The sequence below is a fragment of the Mustela putorius genome, unplaced genomic scaffold (genome assembly GCF_011764305.1).
Source record: "Mustela putorius furo isolate JIRA1106 unplaced genomic scaffold, ASM1176430v1.1 tig00003869_pilon_pilon_pilon, whole genome shotgun sequence".
In the NCBI taxonomy this organism is placed as follows: Eukaryota; Metazoa; Chordata; class Mammalia; order Carnivora; family Mustelidae; genus Mustela; species Mustela putorius.
This window is the reverse complement of record NW_025422021.1, coordinates 12,426,205-12,449,733: the sequence shown is the minus strand read 5'-3', so window position 1 is coordinate 12,449,733 and position 23,529 is coordinate 12,426,205. Positions and strand designations below refer to the sequence as shown.

At 39.0% G+C, this 23,529-nt stretch overlaps 1 protein-coding gene and 1 long non-coding RNA gene across 3 annotated transcripts in view; one reads left to right on the top strand and one right to left on the bottom strand.

The window, feature by feature from the left end:
- The window catches only part of LOC123387990, a 34,673-nt gene extending 17,501 nt beyond the window's left edge, over window positions 1-17,172 (top strand). The window contains exons 2-3 of the long non-coding RNA XR_006602514.1: window positions 15,455-15,550; window positions 16,953-17,172. This is a non-coding gene — a long non-coding RNA (uncharacterized LOC123387990). The remainder of the gene's footprint in view (window positions 1-15,454; window positions 15,551-16,952) is intronic.
- ABCB11 (ATP binding cassette subfamily B member 11) overlaps window positions 1-23,529 on the bottom strand; it is a 97,469-nt gene that overhangs the window by 42,306 nt on the left and 31,634 nt on the right. For both annotated transcript variants that reach the window (XM_004744016.2, XM_013052044.2), the window contains 8 exons: window positions 18,587-18,674; window positions 17,333-17,466; window positions 15,493-15,664; window positions 12,591-12,715; window positions 10,671-10,845; window positions 4,877-4,990; window positions 2,385-2,495; window positions 125-250 (listed from right to left, as the gene is read on the bottom strand). In XM_004744016.2, coding sequence (XP_004744073.1) covers window positions 125-250; window positions 2,385-2,495; window positions 4,877-4,990; window positions 10,671-10,845; window positions 12,591-12,715; window positions 15,493-15,664; window positions 17,333-17,466; window positions 18,587-18,674 — 1,045 coding nt within the window. The remainder of the gene's footprint in view (window positions 1-124; window positions 251-2,384; window positions 2,496-4,876; window positions 4,991-10,670; window positions 10,846-12,590; window positions 12,716-15,492; window positions 15,665-17,332; window positions 17,467-18,586; window positions 18,675-23,529) is intronic.

The window sequence follows — 23,529 nt, the reverse complement described above, 5'->3', positions numbered from 1 at the left end:
AGTAAGTCAACTCTGCGTGCATCCAGATGGTCTCAGTGTATGCGAGGCCTTTGCGTTTGACCAATGTATCTCCATTTGCACTCTCCCATTCCCCTGTATTGAGAGATTGCTGCAAGACACACACCATGCCTTCACTGGGGTCATAGAAACGCTGAATAAGCTGCAGGGCTGTGCTTTTCCCGGATCCGCTGGGTCCTACCACAGCAGTCACTTCCCCTGATTTAACGACCATGCTGAGGTTGTTTAAAATCTGTAAAGAAAAGAAAAGAACAATGGTCAGATTGTCAGCAATTAGACTTGTAAGTTAGGAAGCTTTGTGAGGATACTCTGTACGTGTTTACTTATGCCCTCAAAACAGTAACTATCAATATCCATCAATAGCCAGAAAATCAGTAAAGAGTGCCTATGATGAGGTTTTAGCATTTAGCACATTGCTCATTAATAAACTGAGAGTGGCACCCAAGGAAGCAAATGATGTGTGGTAACACTGGTGTAGTAAATAGACTACACCAACTTTTAAAAGTATGCTCCAGAACCCACATTTAAAACACTTCTGATAGGTCACCTGGGTGGCTCGGTCAGTTAAGTGTTTGCCTTTAGCTCAGATCACTATCCCAGGGTCCTGGGATCGAGCCCTGCATCAGCCTCATTCTCCCTCCACCTGCTGTACCTCCTGCATGTGCTCTTTCTGACAAATAAGTAAGTAAAATCTTTAAAAACAAACAAACACTTCTGATATGCTAGGATGCCTCAAAGAGACTATCCCAATTAGTTAAGGAAAGAAAACCATTAAGTTCGAAATATAGTACTAATTTACTGATCATAGATTAACAACAAATTAATTCACAAATTTTAAGCTGTCCTACACTTGTATTGTGTGTGAACGTAGTATCTGGAAAACTTTCCCTAACAAATGTTCATGGTACATTTGTTAAGTTTAAAGCACTGTTAAATATCGAGACTGAATGTTGTTAAGTCTAGAAAGGGAAGAATAGGAAGCTTTCATAAGCATCTGTTGGATATTTTCACCAAGTCAGTGGTGATTTTTATACTTATTAGGTAAAGGGGTTTTAGGGTCCTTTGTGTGACAAAATCCCACACGTATTTCATTTCACACCGGACAGTCAGGCTTGCAAATAGACTTTCACTTACTAGACTGTAACCTCCCCCAGGGAAGGCAGGCACTGCTTTCCCTCATTATAGCCCAGTGTGGTCAGTCCTCCAGCAGGGCTAACTAAGTACATATAGGTGTAAGTTAAGAAGATTTTATTAAAACAAACTACTGGTGTGGGGAATAGAGGATAAAAGAGAAATGAAACAAATGTGTTTTAATTCAACTGGTATTTATGAAACAGCTATTATGAGCTGGTTCTGAACAGATATTATAAAGCAAGCTTTTAGCCATCCATTAGAAAATCTTTACTGGGTACTGCCTTGCGGCTTCTCTTTCACAAGGTACTTTGACATATGTTGTGACATTGAATGTTTTCATATGTTACTGATATGTAACAGTAATATGATATATGTAACAGTAATAAAAAATATACTTCGGCAATTTAATCAGAATATATAGGTACCTATGTTTTATATAGGTATGTCTAATGTATGTGTGTATGTTTGTATGTATGTGTTTACCTATGTTTTAGGTATAGAGTATCAGAATTAAGTTGCATGGGATTTAGTTCCTATAACAGAAATATTAAGAAAGTGTGGCTAAAGGTATTCTGTTAAAAATTAGGAAAAAGTCTCATTTCAAAGTCAACCTATGCAAGGAGAGTAGATGCTAATTTTCCTATAGAGCAAATTGCCTTTAAACATACTCGCTCTGTAGGTGCAGTAAAACTAAATATTTTTCCTCATGTGCCCTGGGCAGTCATCCAGCCCAAGACACAGCCCAAGAGCAGGGAGCCCCAAGATTACCTTTCCTCCAAAGACTGATCCAGTGACCCTTGTGAACTTACCGATAGGAAGTGAAAAACTGCAAAGGCAGCAGCTTCTCTTTGCCAGAAATGCCCTACCCACGCAGTGTCCTGCCTTGCGCATCTGTACTTCTGGATTGTTCTGATTGCCTGGCAGTTTATTCAGCTCATGCTTACAATGACGGGCCCTGCCATTCATTTCAACAGAGGCTCATACCTAACCTGACCTAACCGGAACGGGCTGCCAGACCGTGTCCTCCCTGGAGGGACTGGCACGTTTTCGTTATTACAAAGGAATGGGACTTGTGCCTGAGAAATGACGTGATGCCTAAGGGAACTTCTAGAGAAATGTGCTTCTGCTCTTTTTCCTGAGAACAGCTATCCTTCAGAAAAACAAGTAATTTGTGGCCCTGGGTATGAATCATTGAAGAAGAAAAGTGCTGTTGTTCCCGGAGAAACACATACCTTCACCTCCGGTCTGGAAGGATAGTGGAAGGTCACGTTATGGAATTCAATTTCACCTTTAATTCGATCCAACTTGTAACCATCCTCTGACATGCAGTCAATGATGGGTTTCTGGAGTAGAGTATAAAGGAATATAGCAGCAACAAATATATATACATTTATTGTCCAACTTGGTTTGAATTTACTGATAAAACAGAACAATCACCAGGTAAAACACTGCAACAAAGTTGCTTCCACATTAAATATTTATTAATAATAGTAATAATTCTAACAATTACTGAGATATTAATATGAGATATTATATTACTAGATATGAATAGTATTAGTATGTTCTATTACATATATAATATATTAATAGAGAACATACACAAAGAATAAATATATAATTAATTATGATCAATATGAAATACAATGCCTATAATTGATACATAACTTCACATTAAATAATTATAATTAGTTTAATTACTACCATTTGTTGATATGTTACTATGACATTATATTATGTAACAAATAATGTAATATGCAGTATTGATCTATAATTATATTAGCACATAATATATTAACATTATTATATATTATTATATTATTGAGATACCATTGAAGACAATTTACAAGGTATTTAATATGTTTTTTCACTTATGTAATTGTCACTATAACCTAACTAGATAGGCACTATGCTGAGTTGTTTGCTTAAGGAAGTAGAGAACTCTCAGAGAGGTTAAGTATCTTTCCTAAGGCCACACAACTAGTCAGTTAAGCCGAGGTCCAATTGTACTCTACATCTGAGTACTATGGTAAATGATGATTAAAACTAACTGTATGTTCTTAAGTGGTATCCTCAGATACTACCAACTTTCAGTGGCTGAATTTAACCTCTGTTGTTGTTAGTAGTGAGCCTAATCTAGAATTTAACCATTCTAGTTAACCAGACAAGAATGAGGGCCATCTCCAGGGCCAGCTTGTGAGAGAAACTCATCATCATATCTCTATCTAGGGCAATGGTGTAATCTACTTTCTTCCTCTTGGGTCTGTAGTAAAGATAATGAAGGAATTTTTAAATGCCTTGGTTTTTTGTAATAGTTTCAAAGGTCTTTTAGACTCATCATCTTACCTGAGCATATAACAACCCTAAGAATGAGGTAGAATTTGGATATCTTAATGTGCCTATTTGGTTTTCAACAATATGTTTTATACTGCAATATGTGAAGCCTCCAAATATAAAACAGATAAAGTGACGAAGTTTCCTCAGGCAGGTTTTATGCTTCATAAATATAGAATATTTAAGGGACCAAAGAAATATCTCTGGCTTTCCAGGGCTGCCACAGAGGAAGAACAACATCTTTCTGTCTTCCCCCTTCTATTCTTGGATTTTGACTTTCTAGCTGACGTCCAATGTGCTTCAGTAGATAACCAGGGAAATCCTAGCTAGGCTACCAGAATCCTTTACAAGCTTGTAGAAGCTTTCTGTCACAGTTAGAAGATAATCCAGACTTACGAACTTGGCCTTAAAGCTTTGCATGATCTGGCCCCTTCCTCTCTCTCTCCAGCCTCCGTGCTCTTGCTCACTCTGCTCTGACACACTGACCTTGTTTTTGGTCCCTGCACTCACCAATTTTTCACCAACCAGAAGGCCTCTCTTCCAGAATCACCGCCCTGCTCTCACTTCCCAAGTACTGCTCCTCCCCTAAGCCTTGCTTTGCATGGCTGACTCTCCTGGGGTTCTCAGCGCAAATACTACCCCCTCAGAGATGAGGTTCCCCTCACTTAATGACTCCTCCCCTCACCCCAACTGTTACCATGCTATTTTATTTCCTTTATTGCACTGATATTATCTTATCTTTGAATGTACTTACTTCTTTTTCCAACTTTTATCTTTCACTGAAGTAAGATTGGTTTCAGGTGTACAACATAGTGATTCAATAATTACACTACCAAATGCTCACCAAGATATGTGTAGCTACCTTCTGTCATCATACAAAGTTATTAGGTTATCACTGGCTATTATTAGGGTATCATTGGCTTTTCATCCCGGTGACTTATTTATTTCACAACTGGCAGTTTATCCCCTTCACCCCATCCCCCTCTCTGGCAACCACCAGTTTGTTGTTTGTATTTATGAGTCTGTTTCTGTTTTTTCGTTTTCCATTTGCTTTGCAAATAGGGATTCTCTATATAAATGAAATCATATGGTATTTGTCTTTGTCTGACTTACTTCACTCAGCATAATATCCTCTCGATCCATAAATGTGCTTACTTCTTTATTGTCTGTTTTCCAATATGATAGGAGAGCAAGAGCCTTATTTGTTCTATTTTACTATTGCAGTCCCAACCAAGTATGGGGTCTGGCTCATGAAGTCCTAATTAAGTACTGCTGAATTAAGGGCGTTGTAATAGTCCCTCGTTTTTCCTAACATTGAGTGTAAATTCCTCAGAACTGCATTTTTCTCCCCACCCTCAACCAGCTCATGGCCTTTACTTCGGCTTTCACATACCCGGTCTATTGTCTGAAAAATGCTGGTGGCCGCTGCACGCCCAGTTGCAAAGGCTTCCAGACAAGAAGAAGCATTGCCAAGATTTAAAGCTCCTAGTAGAATACTGAGGAAAATCTGAAATGAAAAGAGATAAACATGGTTTTCACGTGTTTTTGTCAATTTGTAAATAGTGCCATCATTTGGGCTATCCATGTGAGCTCAGAGATTTCTCAGAAATATTCTTCCATGGGTGTTTGAAAGCTAAATAGCTCTTTAGAAACACCTGGAATAGTTTTTTTTTTTTTCCAGCAAAGTATCTCTAATTTTTCTATTGTTATGGTTTAAAAGACTACATTATATTTAACCGAACATCTATGTATAGAACATTACACTACAAGACTGTAGAACACTATTCTACAGAGAAGAACATATTTTGAAATGAGCAAGAGGTCTAAGCAAGGCAGCATATAGACACAAAGTGAGTTAGAATAGTGATAGGATAATTCAGTTTGTAATATAAGCAGGCTTATATGATCTTCTGGTTAAAGGGCCATTGAAGCAATGAAGACAGTATGATCATCTTGATTGTCCTAGCGATAGGTGCATGCAATACAGGTTTGCTATTACTGCTCTATTGTTGCTACTAATAGAACATTACTAGGATAACTATTGCTATTACTACTACTACTACTACCACTACTACTACTACTACTACTACTACTACTACTTTTACTCATGTATATTTCTAAGTGCTTTACCTGTACTACTTTGCTTAATCCATACAACAGAAGAGAAAACCAAGGTGTATGGATGTTCCCTAACTTATCCTACATTAAAACTTGTATTAAGTGGTAGAGCAGCATTTGAACCCAGGCTCTTGACTGACATTCTGTCTTGTAAACAGGCCCAGCTTCTACTGGTGGTATGCAGTTGGTATGGCCAGGTTCCTGCACAATACTGAGGAAGCTGTCCTTTAACTCACTAAGCCCTTTCATTGGGTTAGGGGAAGGCGACTTGAGGAGCATATAATCCTACCAAATAGTGCTTTGTGTTTATCAGTGCTGTTCATAAAGGAAGAAGCAATGAGGCAATTTGTCACATGCCCCTAGGAGGAGCACAAGACTTCTCTTGACCAAATGGGTGCTAGTCATATGATTCTCATGGAGGATGTTCCATTGGCCACCATCCATCAGGGACAGGAGTTACTTGCTGAGCTGAAGGTCGGCTTCTGCCTGACTGTCATCTTCTTTGGGCAGTCAAATGAACTTAGTCTGTGATGGTTTCCCTGCTTTCTTTTGGTCTTCTGTCTGGACCATGAGACTCCTCAGAGCTTCCCAGTTACCTCCCTCCCTCCAGTAACCTCCATTCCACAAATCACGATGATGTGCCCAGTTCCCTCTTGCCTTCTCTCTGAATTCCCCACTTGGTGTGTGGGACAAACATTCTCTCTTCATCTTTTTTGTTCCTTTTCCTTACAGAAAGTAGTTCCTCCTATGGGCAGATTACTTCATCTTTCAAGCTCCAATTCCTTTATCTGTAACACAGGAATACTAATAGCCTACACCTCATGGGACTTGTATGAACGGTAAATGAAATAATTAGTCTAAGAGTGATTAATCCAGTGTTAGCCACATAAATAGTGGTAATGATGTTGAAAGAAGCAAGATTCCACACATAGAAAGTGATACAGTGAATAGACAGAATAGTACTTTTCTAAATTGAGTTAAGACCACCTTTATCAGAGGTCTTCCCAACTGAGCAAAGGAAGCCTTCCACATGTCCTAGATCAGGGGTCAGCAAACATTTTCTTTAACGTGCCAGACTGTATATATTTTAGGCTTTAGGCCATATGGGCTCTGATGCAATTATCCAATTCTGCTATGTCCTACAAAGGCAGCAATAGATAAGAGTGAACAAATAATTATGGTTGTGTTCCAATAAAACTTTATTTACAAAAAACAGGCACCAGGCTGGATTTGTCTGGTGGACCATAGTTTGCGGACTCCTGCTCTAGATTCTAGATTGAATCACTAGGGGCCTAAACTGAGGTTTGCAATCAAACCCTGCTTAGCCTGGCTTTGCAAACACCTTTCTCGGGCTACTTAGGGAAAGAGTGGGTGGGGACAGGGCAGAGGCCTGTACCTCGTATCATCACAATGGCTAGCACCTACCCCAACAGACCATCAATTCCCACCCCAGACATTTCACTCTAGACCCAAGGATGGCAGTGTGGGAAGAGGAAATGTGAGGGAGACCACCGGGGAACAATCTATCTGTGGGAGTGCTGTGCTAGGGAAAAGGGGATCACTGACTCCTTGGAAGCCAGATCCAGACTCCATGCCCCTCAACACATATTTTTTCAATCTCGTGGCTCCATTTCATTTTTAAGTGGTCATAGAATGGCATCAATATAGAATGAAGTTTTGATATGACATATGGTATTTATATGAAATATGTCACTTAGTGCTTGATACCTTATACACACTGAATAATGTTACTCTCTATTCCTGCTGTTATTTTTTATTACTGAATCCCGAAACCTGGGAAGCACAAAGAGCAGCCTTCTGCATCCTTCAATTCCTTCTCATCTTCTCTCCTAATAGCTCACAGAGTTTGTTTTTTGTCTGTGTACAAGAGATACCAATCAGTCATTTATGTCAACAACTTACCATGTATGCCCAATTACCATGCAGCCAATAATGATTTTGTTCATCAAAAAATTTATTCAGTTAGCCTAATTGTTAATTACTTTAGTGGATTAAGAACACTCAACCCAGCTCATACATACTCAGACTTCATAGTTTGCTACTCAGAAGTGTGGCCAAAAATGTGCCTGCACACATGAGTGAAAGAAAGAGAGAATTGGAGGGACAGAGGAAGGAAGGAATGAAGGAAGGGAGAGAAAGAGAAAGATCAATGATTATACTGTTAATGGAGGTCTCTTGTTTTCCCAAAGAGATATTTCTTAAGGTGCAAGCAGCAGCTTGCAGGAAGGCATTTAGGAGTAAAAGGTAAGGTTAATAATTAATGATGAAAATGTTAGAGACACATAGTATGTCACATCTGCACAAAGTTAGTACTCTCTCAGCCCAAAAGGTATACAAAGGTATACAAAAGGTATACAGCCCAAAAGGTATACAAAAGGTATACACAAGAGTGGACGCTGGAAATGAGGAGCGTAAAATTAGTTAAACAAGGAGGCCATTAGACTGAGGTTGATTTGATGCCTTAGTAGCCTACATGAGCAACCTAAAACCTAAGCACAAATGCCTCAAGTTCAAGACATCAAAAGCCCAAGGACAACCAATCACAAATGGTCAATTCAGATTCCCCAGGCAAGGCAGCTGCTTAAGCCAGAGCCCATCAAATAATTGTTTTGCTTTGTTTCTGCCTCTTCTTTATAAGAGTCTCTCCCCCAGTCCTGTGGGTAGAGAGTGGCTTCTCATCACTTCTGATTTGGTGCTGCCCAACTGGAATTATTTTTGCTTAAAGAATCTCCTAAAGATTTTAGTATGCCTCAATTTCTCTTTAAGCAGAAACATCACATTGGATTCCTGCTAAAGAGTAAGCAAGGGGTTTTTAAAATTCAGTGTTACCAGCTGGAATTGTGTATTATTTAATTTTCAATTTACCAATTCGTTCCTCCCTCTGAACTACTGTTTGGGCACACTTCTGTCCTCTCCTTGCCGGCATGGAATGAAAGGAAGGATGTCTTTTCTCAGTGCATGTTTTTCTGCAGAATGAGCAGATCTAAGCATCTGGGATGGAAGTCAACTGGTAAATGTTGAAAATTCTTAAAGGCCATTAGACCAATAAAGATGAGGGACTTCATAGTCAGGTTTCCGACCTGCAGTACTTTCACTGGATTTTCAAATGTGCAAAGCTATATTAGAGTTGTTAAGAAAGTGCTTAAATTACAATGAAAGCAACATTTTCCTTCTTTCTATCCCTTTAAGGTCCCAAAGACACTTTAATATGTCTTATCATGTTTAATTTTTTAAAACAAAGTTCAAGTGATGTCAGTTGTTCATCTTGCAAAGAAGGAATGAATTTTAAAATGTTGTTCTTAGTGTATCATCAAGCCATTAATGAAATAAAGTAGTAACTTAGATGGACTATGGCTTGACCTCTGATAATCATTCCTATTTGCAAAATTCCATCCAACTTTCCCTAGAAAGTTGAATAAAATACAATTCCATTCAACTTTCCCTAGATATGTATTTATACTAAATCAGTAGACCTCAAATTATAAGGTATGAGCTAGGAAATTTCTAGTATATAAGATTTTTAGCATTTTTCATTGTTTAATTGGTGCCCAAGAATCTTAGGCTCAAGATTCACCCAGAATCTTATAGGCTTACCCAGCCTAAGTATTTTTATTTAAGAATCTTATATGAAACTGCTTCTCATCTCCAGGCCTTTCAAATTAATTATTAATTAATTAATTAATTATGGGGCACCTGGGTGGCTCAGTCAGCTAAGCGTCTGACTCCTGATTTCAGCTCAGGTCATGCATGACCTCAGGGCTGTGAGACGGAGCCCTACATCAGGCTCTGCCCTCAGTGGAGAGTCTGCTTGAGATTCTCTCTCTCTCCCTCTGCCCCTCCCACCCCTCGTGCATGCATGTTTTCTCTCCTCTCAAATAAATAAATAAATAAAATCTAAAATAAAAAATATTACTCTATTTAATTAAATAATTAATAGGCCAAATGAGACAGGTATCTCATGTTTTATCTCCCTGGCCTAACTGTGTGAGGGCAGGAAGGGGTGGGAACAAATGTAAACCAATCCAAATGTTCCGTTTCACTCAAGGGCTCTGATGGGAAAGTTCAGCAAGGCATATAAGAGAATACAAGATTGGATGAGCATGGAAGGCCTTGCTGGGGAGGTGCCATTCCGCTGAGAATCAGAACGATGACAAGAGTCCAGCTGTAACGAGAGGAGCTATAAGCTAAGGAGGAAAGACGTGGGTTCATGAGCAGGAGGAAGAGCTTTCTCTGACCCTAGCCACACCTGATCACCCTGCTCTTCGCTGCTAATGTCCTTGTCTTCCATAGCACGTGTTTTCCTCTGTCATTAGACACTGATGGGGTTGTTTAATTATTGCTTCTCTTCCCCACTGATCTATATGTTACATCAGGAAGAGATTACATTTCTTCTTTTTTTTTTTCATATTATTCTATTTTATTTTATTTCTTTTCAGTGAAGATCACATTTCTTCGGTTCACTATTGACTCTTCTGGGCTTTCTATGGGTCTGACTTAGAGTAGTTTCTCAATAATTCTTGAAAGAACAACGGAAAAAAATACTGAAAATTAGAGTAGCCATGGCATTCGTGATAGCATGACTATAGCACAAATGAGCAATAAAATATGGCTGTATTACCTGTTCAGTTGAGGATATTATTGGCTTGATATCTAGTAACTCATTATGTTCCACAAATATGCCCATTAGCACATATCTTGTACTATTATTAAGCTTAACTACATGAGCTGTTAATTTTTAGCTGAGAGACCACTGACTTCCCATTTTCATGGCATATTATCTTTGGACTCAGTCAGAAAATCATTGTTTTACAGCTATAAAATCTTCAGTTAAGTGGAAATCATTAAATCGCTGGTCTCATCAATTCCAATGCTTAGTGTTCCTTTACTATAAAATGTGTAGGTATTGCTTGTTTCTGCAGATGGACTCCATCAAATTCTTGCTGCTCTCCTCTCTCAGACACTAAAGGAGCACACAAAATGCCTTAACTCTAGACTTTTCTGAAATTCCAACAGGAAATGTGATGTCTAGGTCATTAAGACCAAAGTACCTGGACGAGGGTTCCTGCTGAGTATTCTCCATCATCTAGGACAAGTTTGGAGCCGTACCAGAAGGCCAGTGCATAACAGAAGAAGATGAGACACCACATGAATCCAGTAAAGAATCCCATCACGATCCCTTTTCTAATTCCCCAACGCTGGGCAAACACAAGATTTTTCTCGTACCTATGAAGAGAAAGCATTTGTGTCTATGTCAGCAGCAGCAGCAGCTCACGTTAGAATGTTTAAAACAGCCACAGCACTGTGCTATTACTTAATGGTCATCAAATTACCCCAGACACACAGCAGCTTTCAGAAAAGAAAATTGCAAACTTCCATGGAGTTATTTAGCTTATTTCCACCAGGCAATGAAATATGTTGAAGGAACGATGCCTAACCAGATTTCATGGTTGATTACTTCTTGGATAAGAACAGTATAAAAAAAGTGAGAACTTTACCCCAAGAGAAAAGAATTTTCACCACAAATGTTTGGACACGAGGGATCTAGTACTATTTGTGCTTGAATTGTTTTTTACCAAGTCACATGGCCTGCTTTCCATCGAAAAATGATGCAACTCTTTCCCCCCAGGTTCAAAACCAGTGTTTGCACCAACTCATGTCCATACACTCACCTATCTGCCCTGTGACCAAGAATGCTATGTTGTAACATGACCGGTCAGGTTCACAGCCATTGGATATGGATAACTACCCAGAAATTCAATCCAAGCACTAGGCTGCTGTGATTCTATGATCTAGACATTAATAACTGGCATTGTCTGTAACTGCCTTCCTTCTTCTCAAAAAAAAAAAAAATCATGGAGAATATTTAATATTTCTCAGGACAAAGTGAAGGTCTATCCTGTGTTTGTTACCATTTTCGTAACATTTATAAAACTGTTATTAATAGCAATAATGAATATCTTTTATGGTGAAGGAAGTATGCTACTGAAATTTTTTATAAGAAACTAGGTAACTTCACTCTATAAACCAAAAGGAGCCAAATGAGGGAAAAAAAGGAAAAGAGAATAATTAGAGATTTTAAATTCTCTTCTCTTGGGCCACCTGGGTGGCTCAGTGGATTAAGCCTCTGCCTTCAGCTCAGGTCATGGTCTCAGGGTCCTGGGATTGAGCCCCGCTTTGGGCTCTCTGCTCAGCAGGGAGACTGTTTCCCTTTCTCTATTTCTGCCTGCCTCTCTGCTTACTTGTGATCTCTCTGTCAAATAAATAAACAAAATATTTTTAATAAATAAATAAATAAATTCTCTTCTCTTTTTTACTTGGTAACAATTGAGAATGACATCATCATACTAGATCTCATGAAATAAGTGAATTCATTTAGTGACTATTTTATAAAATCAGTACTTGACATGTGGTAAGCACTTAATAAATACTAGATAAAAGGAAAAATAAAATCAAATTCTCAACAACAGTGTTATTTGGTTAGTTTAGGTTTTTTATTTTCATTAAGAATTAATCTCCTAGAATGATGGTCCGTAATAAACCCAATGCTAAATTTTGTTTGATTAAGTGGAAATTTCGTCAGACTTTATAAGGAGCATGTAGTACAGTAGCTGAGTAAAAGATGATGAATAAAAAATATGCCGAGCAGCATTTTAGATCATGCAGCAGTGTTACAGACTTCCAGGAGGTAATATATGTATACATATACACCACCAGTGTTGAAATAAATACCTAAACTAAGATAATGTTCTAAAAATCTCCACCTACATTTTCAAAAACATACAGCTAAAGGCTTGGGGTCCTTATAATGCTTTGCCCAACTGATTACTCTCAGCTACCTCGTGAAGAAAAGCTCTATCAGGGTAAACAGACCAAGGTAAATCTGCCACTTTATACAAAATAGGGAAGATTCAGGGTAGTATGCCAAATGATGAAATTCAGGAAAGTGGCAGACATTTCAATAAACCAACCTTTCAACCTCTTTTTTCTCACCACCAAAAGCAGCCACTGTTCGCATAGATGAAATGACTTCATCAGCCACTGACCCAGCTTTGGCATAGGCCTTCAATTCATAGTCAGTAAATTTGGACACACTCTAAAATCCAAAAGAAGAAAACAAAACATGAAGACCAGAGAATTAGGTACGTCAGCCTGTCATTCAGTGATTCATTTAGCTGAGTTAAGTATGTGGTTGGTTTCATACAAGACTGGCTCCTTGCTGTACCAGTGTTCACCGAGGAAAGAATCTAGTCCAAGTTTGAGCCATGTTAAGCCCCATCCACGAATATTTGGTTGTTAGCATACCAAAATGACTTCTTTAGAAGTCAGCCTCTAAAACCATCTCACAGAGTAAGCCCCAAATAGGGCATTCTGTGAGACCACAGTGTTTCACTCATTATACTAATAAATACCATACCACACTTCTTTGCTATTGACCACAGGCCTTTTGCACAATTTCTGGACAAACACCAGAGACAGAGACGGGAGGTTAGTCAGAGTATATAATTGGGAGAGAGGTCCTGACCACACAGAGGCTCATGATGCTGCAATGGAGAAAGCTCCAGATAAATATTACCCATTTTGACTCAACTGTAGGGACTCAACTAACTAGTTTTGCTCTTTACAAAAAGAACTAAAATGATATTGCATTTAATACATAAACAGTTACTTTTTCTAAAATTGGACTTGGATTAAGTTGTAATTAGAATTAATCACCAAAGAAATCCCTGGCACAGATGAAGATACCAGAATGAACACAAGCAAATATTGTGGAAGTTCGACTAGCTCAGAAACCTAAAATATATATAGTACCCAGGCTGAAGGAATTTATCTTCCAAGTTTTTCCAAACTTTTAGCAGCAGAACTCTTCTCAAACTAAATCTTAAATGGAATTTAATACAAAATAAGTAAATGTATCATTTTGTTACAACATATTTATGTCACAAGAACACACTTTACAAAAGTTGTGACTTGAAAGGGCAACCATAGGGAAATTAGGGCTATTTTCATCAACATGAAAATCTGAATTTAGGTGTTACGAATGACATTGTAGTTTTTACCACAATCCTCTTCTAATTTATTTCTAAATTATGTATGAGGAAAGTAGTTGTGAATATTAATAGTCTTATTATAATTTAATGCACATTAAATAATCTCATTTTACTTCTGTAAAAATGATACAGGAATTTAAAGATGTAAACTGGAAAATATTTAATGATTGCACATGTTTCTCGTGGTAAATATAAAAGTCAGGCAAAGGTATATAACATGTAACATGTCATATATTGCCTGCCTTCTACTTTTCGTCCTGCTTTTGAATTGGGCTTAGTGAGGTTGCTTGTATCATTTTATACAAACATGCATAGACTTGAGTTCAAGAAGAAACCAGTGCAGAACTACAACATTCCAAATCAGTGACACATTTACAAGAACTTGAAATATGGGCACTTGAGATAGCAAGAGAAACCATGCCTTAAACCTGTCAAAATCAAGTTACCCAGGCTACATCTCCCCAATGTTGAAATGTGACATCTGACCCATCTGAGTATGAATATTAATCACAGGTTTGAGGAAAGAGATTAAGTATACTTAATCTAGGGGGGAAAAGCTGAATCAAATATTTACAGAATTCCCAAAGTTTCCCCGTGGGTAGTGAGGCTTCCCTGGAATGAAGCTAAGAGGTGTTTGGTAGGAAAGACTGTCATAGCGGATTGGAAAAAATAAAAGCTAATATCTCTTGAACAATTAATTCTGTGCCAGATGCCATCCTAAGTGCATAACATGGATGATGCCTTAAGTCATCACAGTGACCTTTGGGAAATATTATCCTTATCTTCAAGATGAGGAAGCTCAAGTTTTGACATGCTAAATGTATCTTTCTTGAGCGAGATGGTAGAGTCTGCGTTGGCGGGGGGCAGTTGAGAGGAATGAGCTCTTTGCCATTGTCACTCTGTACTACCTGGGAAATGTTTGAGTAATATAGCCAGCAGATTGTCAAGAATATTTTGCTAGAAAATATTATGGAGATTGGTTTCCTGTTGCTCAGTGATATGAGTGTATGCAGCTTTTCACATAAATTCTATTCTCATTTACAGCAAATTATTAGTGTGCCTGATCCCATGACCTGCTATCTGATGTGACTGCTCTAAAAGTATGATATAAGCATTTATTAATCTTTGGGAGTGTTTTCTAACTGGGACGACCCAAAATTCCTACTCCTACACTTTTTCTTGGCCTGCATGCCTGGGGAATGGAGATACTGCTCAGAATGGGTCAGGTGACCTCTTTCTGAAACTGATCAGACTGCATGGAGAACAAAGCTGTGAATGCAGAAATCTCCTTTATGTTTTTGTTACTGAGCTGGGTACATTTGTTGGGACTTTTTCGAGAAAACATCTGATTGGGAGACCATGGGAAGCAACAGGCATATGAGACAGTGGATGGGGATCTGGACTCAGACTCCCTTGTACTTGAATCCAGTTTTGTCACTCTCTAGCTGTACAGTCTCAGACAAGTCTCTTTACTCTCCGAGCCTCTGTTTCTTATGGCTAAAATGGCATTAATACCTTTGAAGATCGTTGAGAAGATTAGAGATAATATATATGAAGTTCTTTATAGTGCCTGGCAAAATAGTAAATGCTCAACAAATGTAGCTGTTACTGTTGTTAATACAATAATATTTATGTTATTAAAACAGCATCAACCCCTGGACTGATGGAATGTTATTTGATACTGAGGATGACCAAACAAAATAAATTGAAACAGTGACAAATAATGTTAACTAAACATACATAGGAAAAAGGAATCAAGTTTCACATTTCTGGCTGTTTCTTAGTGCAGATGTCTTGGGGAGAAGTGAGAAGACATTCTTACCAGACCAATGATGGCTGCTCCAATCCCGATAAGAGGGCTCACAGAGATAATGACCAAGGTCAGTTTCCAACCCTGGTAAAATCCCAACAGGAACCCACAGATGCTCGTGGTCATGCGCTGAATGAAAATGCCCATTTGGTCGGCAATGGCATCATTGACTTTGTTAATATCACTAGAAACGAGAGGCTCCGATCACTAAAACTGATTTTGGCCAATTCAAATTCTTGTTGAGAAATCCCAGGCTTTCCCTTCTACTGCCTTCTCTGTATCCCATTGCCTGTGGAAAACAGCCTTTCACATTTGAAAAAACTTGCTATAGCCTGTGAGGTCATCAAGCCTCTCCCTCCCTTACAGCCCAGTACGTTTGTCCTCAACCCAGTTTTCCCAACTGGTGTCCATTCAATGTTGACAAAGACTTTCAGAAATAATCTTATTTGTTTCTTTCTTTCTTATAACTCATACTCTTGGTCTGTCCTGAATAGCCCTTCTTTCCTTCTTTATAACTGCTAAACCCTTTTAGCCTCAAGGTGCAACCCACACACCACCTAATTCATAAAAACCCCCAAGGAAAAACTAATATCTTCTCCCTGTGCTTGCACAGCAATGTAATGAATCTGTGTATGTATGTGTACACATATATAATTATTGCATTCTGTTTATAGACAATATAGAAGAGTGGTTAAGATCACAGACTCTGTGGTTAAGAACACAAACTTTCCCTAGGCTAATTACTTAACCTTTCTGTGCCTTAGTTTCCTCATCTGTGAAATGGGGATAATGACAGAACCTACCTCAATAGGTTGTAATGAGGATTAGTTAGTATATGTTAAGTATATAGAACAGTGCTTAGAGTACAGTAAGCCATCAATGTGTCAACTTTATTTGTTTGCTTGCACCTTTATCCCTCCCACTAAGCTGTAAGTTCCCTGAGAACAGGACTTGTGTGGCTTATCTCTATGGCTTGCATACAGTTAAGTCATCTAGAGTATTGGTTGAATATAATTACATTAAATTCATATTCCTAGGAACATTCTCATAATCTCTTGTTCAGATGGAACAAACAGGGTTTAGGACTTAACAGCAAAAAAATGTCTCAAGATATTACCCAGAGATTTGACAATTGTATTCTAGCAAGATTAAGTATTTGTTCAATGTCACAGTAAATCAGGGGCAGAAAGAGTGCTAGAATCTAAGTATCCCAACATTCAGTCTTTGATCTTCACTGTAATACACACTCTCTCATGAGACCTCATGGGACCCCAAAGTTCAATTCAATAGGGTTCAATTGTTTCTAATTACTCAGAGCTAATTCAGAGTACCTAGAGGAAGAGGGGAAGGGGGCTATCAATGACCCCAACTGGTCTTTGGGTATTAACCAGATTTAAATCCAGTTGTTTAGTTTGAATCTTTCTCAAACTAATTTGGACTTTTTTTTTTTTTGTCTTTGTTTTTATGTGCAGAAATGACCTCAACAACCAAGGCAAGATAATTCCTTTTAAGTGCATTGTTTTTCCCTATAGATAAGTGGATTGTGACATCCCTCGGTCTTTCTTTTAGAGGCCACACAGCCCTATTTCTTTTAACTCCATTCTGTAATCCTTCATTTCTAGTATTTTGATCAAGGACCTACAAACAAAACTGTAGTATCCTGGCTTTCAGTTGTTAATGATCATAAAGCATGACCTATGAAAAAATGATGCTACTCATAAAAGCTCAATTTAATAGACAAAATGTATCCAAAATGACTGAAAGTGTGTTTCTAATTGTTATTTAATTTAGAAACAAGGGTTCTATGATCAAAAATGCACACGTACATTAAAACCTCCTACCAGCTACTTACTCAGAGAATCTTGTATTCAGCTCTCCCACGGAATTGCAGTCAAACCATCCGATTTCCATTCGCATTACTTTCCTAAAGGAAATTTTTCTCATTTTCTGTATCTGACGAGCTGCAGCAATCACCCAAAAGCATATCTGAAAATGGAGCAAGGAGTGTTGGATATTATGATGTTAAAAATATTCCTTCGTTCCTTCACTTTTCAGAAGAAAATACTTTTAGGATAAGCCCTGAGAAAGAGAGGAAAGTGAGTCACAGAATGCCGAGTCCTGGGAAGTACAGTGAGCTCAGCATCTGCTGCCCAGAGAAGGATGAGCGGAACAGCTGTGGCCAGGGAAGCAGGAAGGGTTGGGTGCAAATTTGGCTTTGCCACTTGTCAATCTAACCTTACCAAACTTCACTTTCCGCATGCGAAAAGAAGGCTCACAGTGCCAAAAAGAAATTCTTGGTCTTATATCCCTATTTTTGCATGGCACTTCTGAGTGTAGTTTTTCCCCCGAGAGGCCTGCCAACAAGCATGTATGCATAGGTTTCAGACTGTGGGACAATGATTTCCAGAGAAAGGAAGACAAAAATTATGACATAAGCAGGGAATCTTCTGATAGCTATCCCCAACCAAGCAAAGTCGGGCTGTCATTAAAACTCTCAGTACCAGAATGGGGAAAATGGATTCATTTCTCTTTATAATGAACATGAACTTCCTGAAATTCTTGAATGAATGGAGGTTGAGGAGAGTCATTATTTTTTTCTGCAGAAGAAGGTAAAAGATGAAATATTTTTCTTCTTTAATAAGGGTTAAGTAACTCCATGCTCTTCCATGGCTTAAATATGGACTACGTTAAGATTCAGTTTATAGATTTGGGGTTGGAACACAGGTTGGTGAGATTTTGGCAGGGAAAGAAAAAAAGAAAGTAAAGTTTGCTTTTCTCCAACTCCTCATGTCTGACTTTCCCTGGGGGACCCACACTCGCTCTACAAACACACCCACAACCACCTATTTTTGAGTTTAGAAGATGAAATAGAGGAGACATCGAAATTCAGTCTATTCTCTGTCTCTCTAGACAATTGTCTGTATTTTCTCCCAGTCTGAGAAGATGAATTCTTCCTCTCACCGCCCCACCCCTGCCGCCACCTCCAAATAAAATTGTAGTCCTTAGGGCTTCTGAACAACTTAAAAGTTAGAGTGCACTTTGCATTTCATTTTAATGTCTCTGAGCCCAGATGTTGACCTAAAAATAAAATGTTGGCACCACTCACTTGAATATATCCTGTGATAAGTACTACCAAAGCGATTCCAGCATAGTAACTGGCAAATTTGATCATTTCACTTTCAATGTCCAGCAACCTTCAAAAGAGGGGGAAAAATGTTAAGATTCAGAAGTAGGGTCAAGTTTACCAAAGATTACATCTGTGGGTAATGTAATAATATATTACAGAGGAAAATGATATATGAAATATGGGTAAGACATCTTATCTATGTAGGATTATCATCAATCCAACAAATCTCTCCCTAGACCTCATGGTACCAACCCCAGCAAAGATGCCTACGCCTTTTGTTTTCATTTTATTTTTACTTTTTTTAAAACTTTATTTATTTTTTGACAGACAGAGATCACAAATAGGCAGAGAGGCAGGCAGAGAGAGAAGGGGAAGCAGGCTCCCCGCTGAGCAGAGAGCCCGACGCAGGGCCCGATCCCAGGACCCTGAGACCACAACCTGAGCCCAAGGCAGAGGCTTCAACCTACTTAGCCACACAGGCGCCCCTTATTTTTACTTTTTTAAAAATCTTACTTATTTATTTGAGAGAGAGAGTGTGCATGGGGGGGGGGGGAAGGGCAGAAAGAGGGAGAAGCAGACTCCCTGCTGAGCAGGGAACCTGATGTGGGGCTCCATCCCAGGATCCCTGGCTGAAGGTGGATGCTTAACCCATCAAGCCACCCAGGCGTCCCTACCCCCTTCATGTTTATGGGCAGAAATAACTCACTGGCAGTTGTTAGAAGCCAGGGGCAGTAGATGGCAGCTCAGTGCTCTACCAGGACCCTTCCCTCATGTTCATTATGCAGTGATGGAGGAATCACTGCGAGGGTGAGGCTTTTTTTTTTTTTTTTAATTAACATAAACTGTATTATTTGTTTCAAGGGTACAGGTCTGTGATCATCAGTCTTACACAATTCACAACGCTCGCTGTAGCACATATCCTCTTATGAAACTCAACATCCAAAGAACAAACTAATCCAATCAAGAAATGGGCAGAACATCACTCAGCGTCAGGGAAATACAAATCCAGACCACAGGGAGATACCACCTCACATAAGTCAGAATGGCTAAAATTAACAAGTCAGGAAATGACAGATGTTGGCAAGGATTTGGAGAAAGGGGAACCCTCCTACACTGTTGGTGGGAATGCAAGCTGGTGCAGCCACTCCAGAAAATAATATGGAGATTCTTCAAAAAAGTTGAAAATGGACCTACCCTATGACCCAGGAATTGCTACTGGGTATTTATCCCAAAGATACAAATGTAGTGATCCAAAGGGGCACATGCACCCCATGTTTATAGCAGCAATGTCCACAATAGCCACACTATGGAAGGAGTCTAGATGTCCATTGACAGATGAATGGATAAAGAAGATGTTGTGTGTATATATATACAATGGAATACTATGCAGCCATCAAAAACTGAAGTCTTGGGCGCCTGGGTGGCTCAGTGGGTTAAGCCACTGCCTTCGGCTCGGGTCGTGATCTCAGGGTCCTGGGATCAAGTCCCGCATCGGGCTCTCTGCTCAGCGGGGAGCCTGCTTCCCTCTCTCTCTCTCTCTGCCTGCCTCTCCGTCTACTTGTGATCTCTCTGTCAAATAAATAAATAAAATCTTTAAAAAAAAAAAAACTGAAGTCTTGACATTTGCAATGACGTGGATGGAACTAGAGGGTATCATGCTAAGCGAAATAAGTCCATCAGAGAAAGACAATTATCATATGATCTCCCTGATATAAGGAATAGAGAAACAAGACAGAAGATCATAGGGGAAGGAAGGGAAAAATGAAACAATATGAAACTAGAGAGGGAGACAAACCATAAGATACTTTTAATCTCAGGAAACAAACTGAGGGTTGCTAGGGAAAGGTTTAAAAAGCTAGACTGTTGTCTGCAAAGACACTGGTAGAGAGGTGTGGGCTGTAAGTTAGGAGATTTACTGCTACCTCTTCCAGGAGTCCAAATCAGCTTTTCAACTCTTTTATCTCAAAGTAACACTAAAAAATGTGTGTGTCATCATCCCAGAGAAGGAGAAAATACTTTATCAGCCTAATTTTTCTGTCCACTGCAGCCCAGGTGCCCCTCTGTGAAAATTTCTAAGGTGAGAATTTGTGGGGAACAGCAAGAAAGCTCTACAGTGTTTTTTCAGTGCAACTACCACGCTTTGGCACAGGGTTTGGAGATTGGCAGGGGTAGGGAGGGGAGTCACAAATTAGTATGAAATTGTTTTCAGAAAATAAAGAATTGTGTGCTTAGAAAATTAACATATTGGTTACTAACAGTTCTAACCCTTGAAGATGTTCTAAATGATAGCGAGTCCATTTCTTTTTTTTTTTTTAAGATTTTATTTATTTATTTGATAGAGAGAGAGAGAGAGACCACAAGTAGGCAGAGAGGCAGGCAGAGAGAGCGGGAAAGCAGGCTCCCTGCTGAGGCTGGATCCCAGGACCCTGGGATCATGTGGAGCTTGATCCCAGGACTCTGGGATCATGACCTGAGCTGAAGGCAGAGACTTTAACCCACTGAGCCACCCAGATGCCCCGCAAGTCCGTTTCTTTAGAAAACTGGAAACCCGCATCTTGGGCACAGATGTTCCCATCTGATGTGCTTTCTGCTTCCTGTCAGGGCTTCTTCTGTGACTCAAGCTTGAATTGTTCTCTTCCTCTACTGAACTAGACCAAGTGTTTAAGTATAATTTCTTTAATTCAGAACAAACTGTTATTCCATGCCAGATTTTATTGACATCTTGCACTATTATTTGATATCTTCATTGATTATATCTATACTGAATAGATTTATGCTTGTTTTCCAGATTGTAGGCCACTTGAGGACAAGGACTTTGTTTTACCTGCTTGCTCACACTGCCGGAAGCCTTGTACAATACCTTATACATAGCAGACACAATGCCTCCATAAATGCTTCTTGATTTTGCTTTGACTTTCAAAATACTTATAATGAAGGGAAATAATTGCCTTGGTCAATCCCTCTTTGGAGGGATCATCTCCAAAATAGCTAAAATGTCTGTTCAGCACATTTTTGGTCTTTTATTATGGTTTAAGGGAACCCAAGAATGAACAAGACCTAGAAAACTTATATATATATAAGTATCCACAATCAGAGGTTCTCACAAAACTTAAGTATCTCTGTATAAGATGCATAATGGAGAACAAGACTTCTAATGTGTAAATGAGGCCATACTCTTTGTTTTCTGTGAAATTTTTCTTTGTGAAATGAAATTTGGGTGTCCCAAAACAGAGAACTAGGAGTATTTGTCAGTAAGTTTTACTTAGATATCCTGTGGTGCGTTCCTCCTACAAGCACTGAGGCAATAAAATGGCTGCGATGAAAGAAGCAGCTGCCAGGAATAAACAGACCTACTCAGATTAAAAGTACTGAGCACTGACCCAGCTCCAGAATTTATTAGGGCAAACTTCAGGAGAATTATATTATTGCTGGATGGTGTGGATAAGGACATGTGTAATTTATGATTCTGTTCGCTCCTGAGGCACCCCAGAGATGAATGGCTAACTTATTTTTATTTTATTCTTGGAGATAAGAAGTTATTAGGGTTTTAGAAACTACTTGAGAATATTTCTGGAACAACAGGACAAACCTATCAGAAAAACTGATAGGAAGTAAAGGAGCAGGCTGGCTTGGCTTGTTTGACTGCACATCAATTTTTTTTATCATCGGGTGGAAAGTTTTCTTGCGGTTATAAAATCCTGGAAAGGAGTTTTTAAAGTGTGTAGGTGATTTGGCTCACCAAATGGGTGCCTTTCTTTTTCAACAGCAAAATTGACATACATCTATTTGCATTAAGGTTCATTTGTTGAAGAGAGAAGAGGGCAGAAAGATGACAATTAGGGGGGAAATAAGATATATTTTACAAATTATTAAGATATGTGGAGCCTTACCTTGCTTTTAATGAAAAATAAATGCACCATAAAATCAAAGTACTCAATCTATACCTCAAGATTTCAGATTTACTAAAGCCATAGGGCTTTCATTTTAAATACCTAGGAGGTCTTTACAACAAGGTGCATTGCTTAACACTGGGTTTTCCTTTCAATGGTTTTCATGCACCGTTGACCCAGTAGCATTAACACTTTAGAATGAAATCAGTGTCAACTCCAAAACAAGCATCACAGATTGGCAGAAACTTGCCCACATCCTATTCTCAGAATGTTGGAAGCTCTGTATTCTTTTTTTTTTTAATTTTTATTTATTTATTTGATAGAGAGAGATCACAAGTAGGCAGAGAGGCAGGCAGAGAGAGAGGGGGAAGCAGGCTCCCCACTGAGCAGAGAGCCTGATGTGGGGCTCGATCCCAGGACCCTGAGATCATGACCCGAGCTGAAGGCAGAGGCTTAAACCACTGAGCCACCCAGGCGCCCCTGGAAGTTCTGTATTCTTAATGCACAGGACATCAACCTGTGGACAAAGGGCAGATCACTGGGTGAAACTGTTTGACAGAACATTTGTACACTATGGTAGCTTACTGCCAGAACGGCTCGAATTTCCTTTCAGAGAATCTATGACAATTATTCTCGCCAATGAAGCTATTTTTTTGTTGGTTTGTTTTTCACGCCACTTTTTTTTTTTTTTTTTGAGGTAAGTTTGGATTCTCATGCAATTGTGAGAAATACTACAGAAACACATACTCCCTTTGGTAATACTATGCAAAACGACGGGACAATATCCCAACCAGGATGATGATATTGATATAATCGAGATCAGAATGTTCTCCTCACCCCAGCGGTTCTTCATGTCACCCTTTTACATCTACACATGCTTCCATCCAGCCTCCACTCCCCTCTTAATCCCTAGTTACCTCTTGTCTGCTCTCTATTGCCACAGTTCTGTCATTTGAAGAATATTTTATAAATGGAATCACACAGTATGTAATCTTTTGGTGTTCGTTGGCTTTTTTTTTTTTTCTTAGCGTA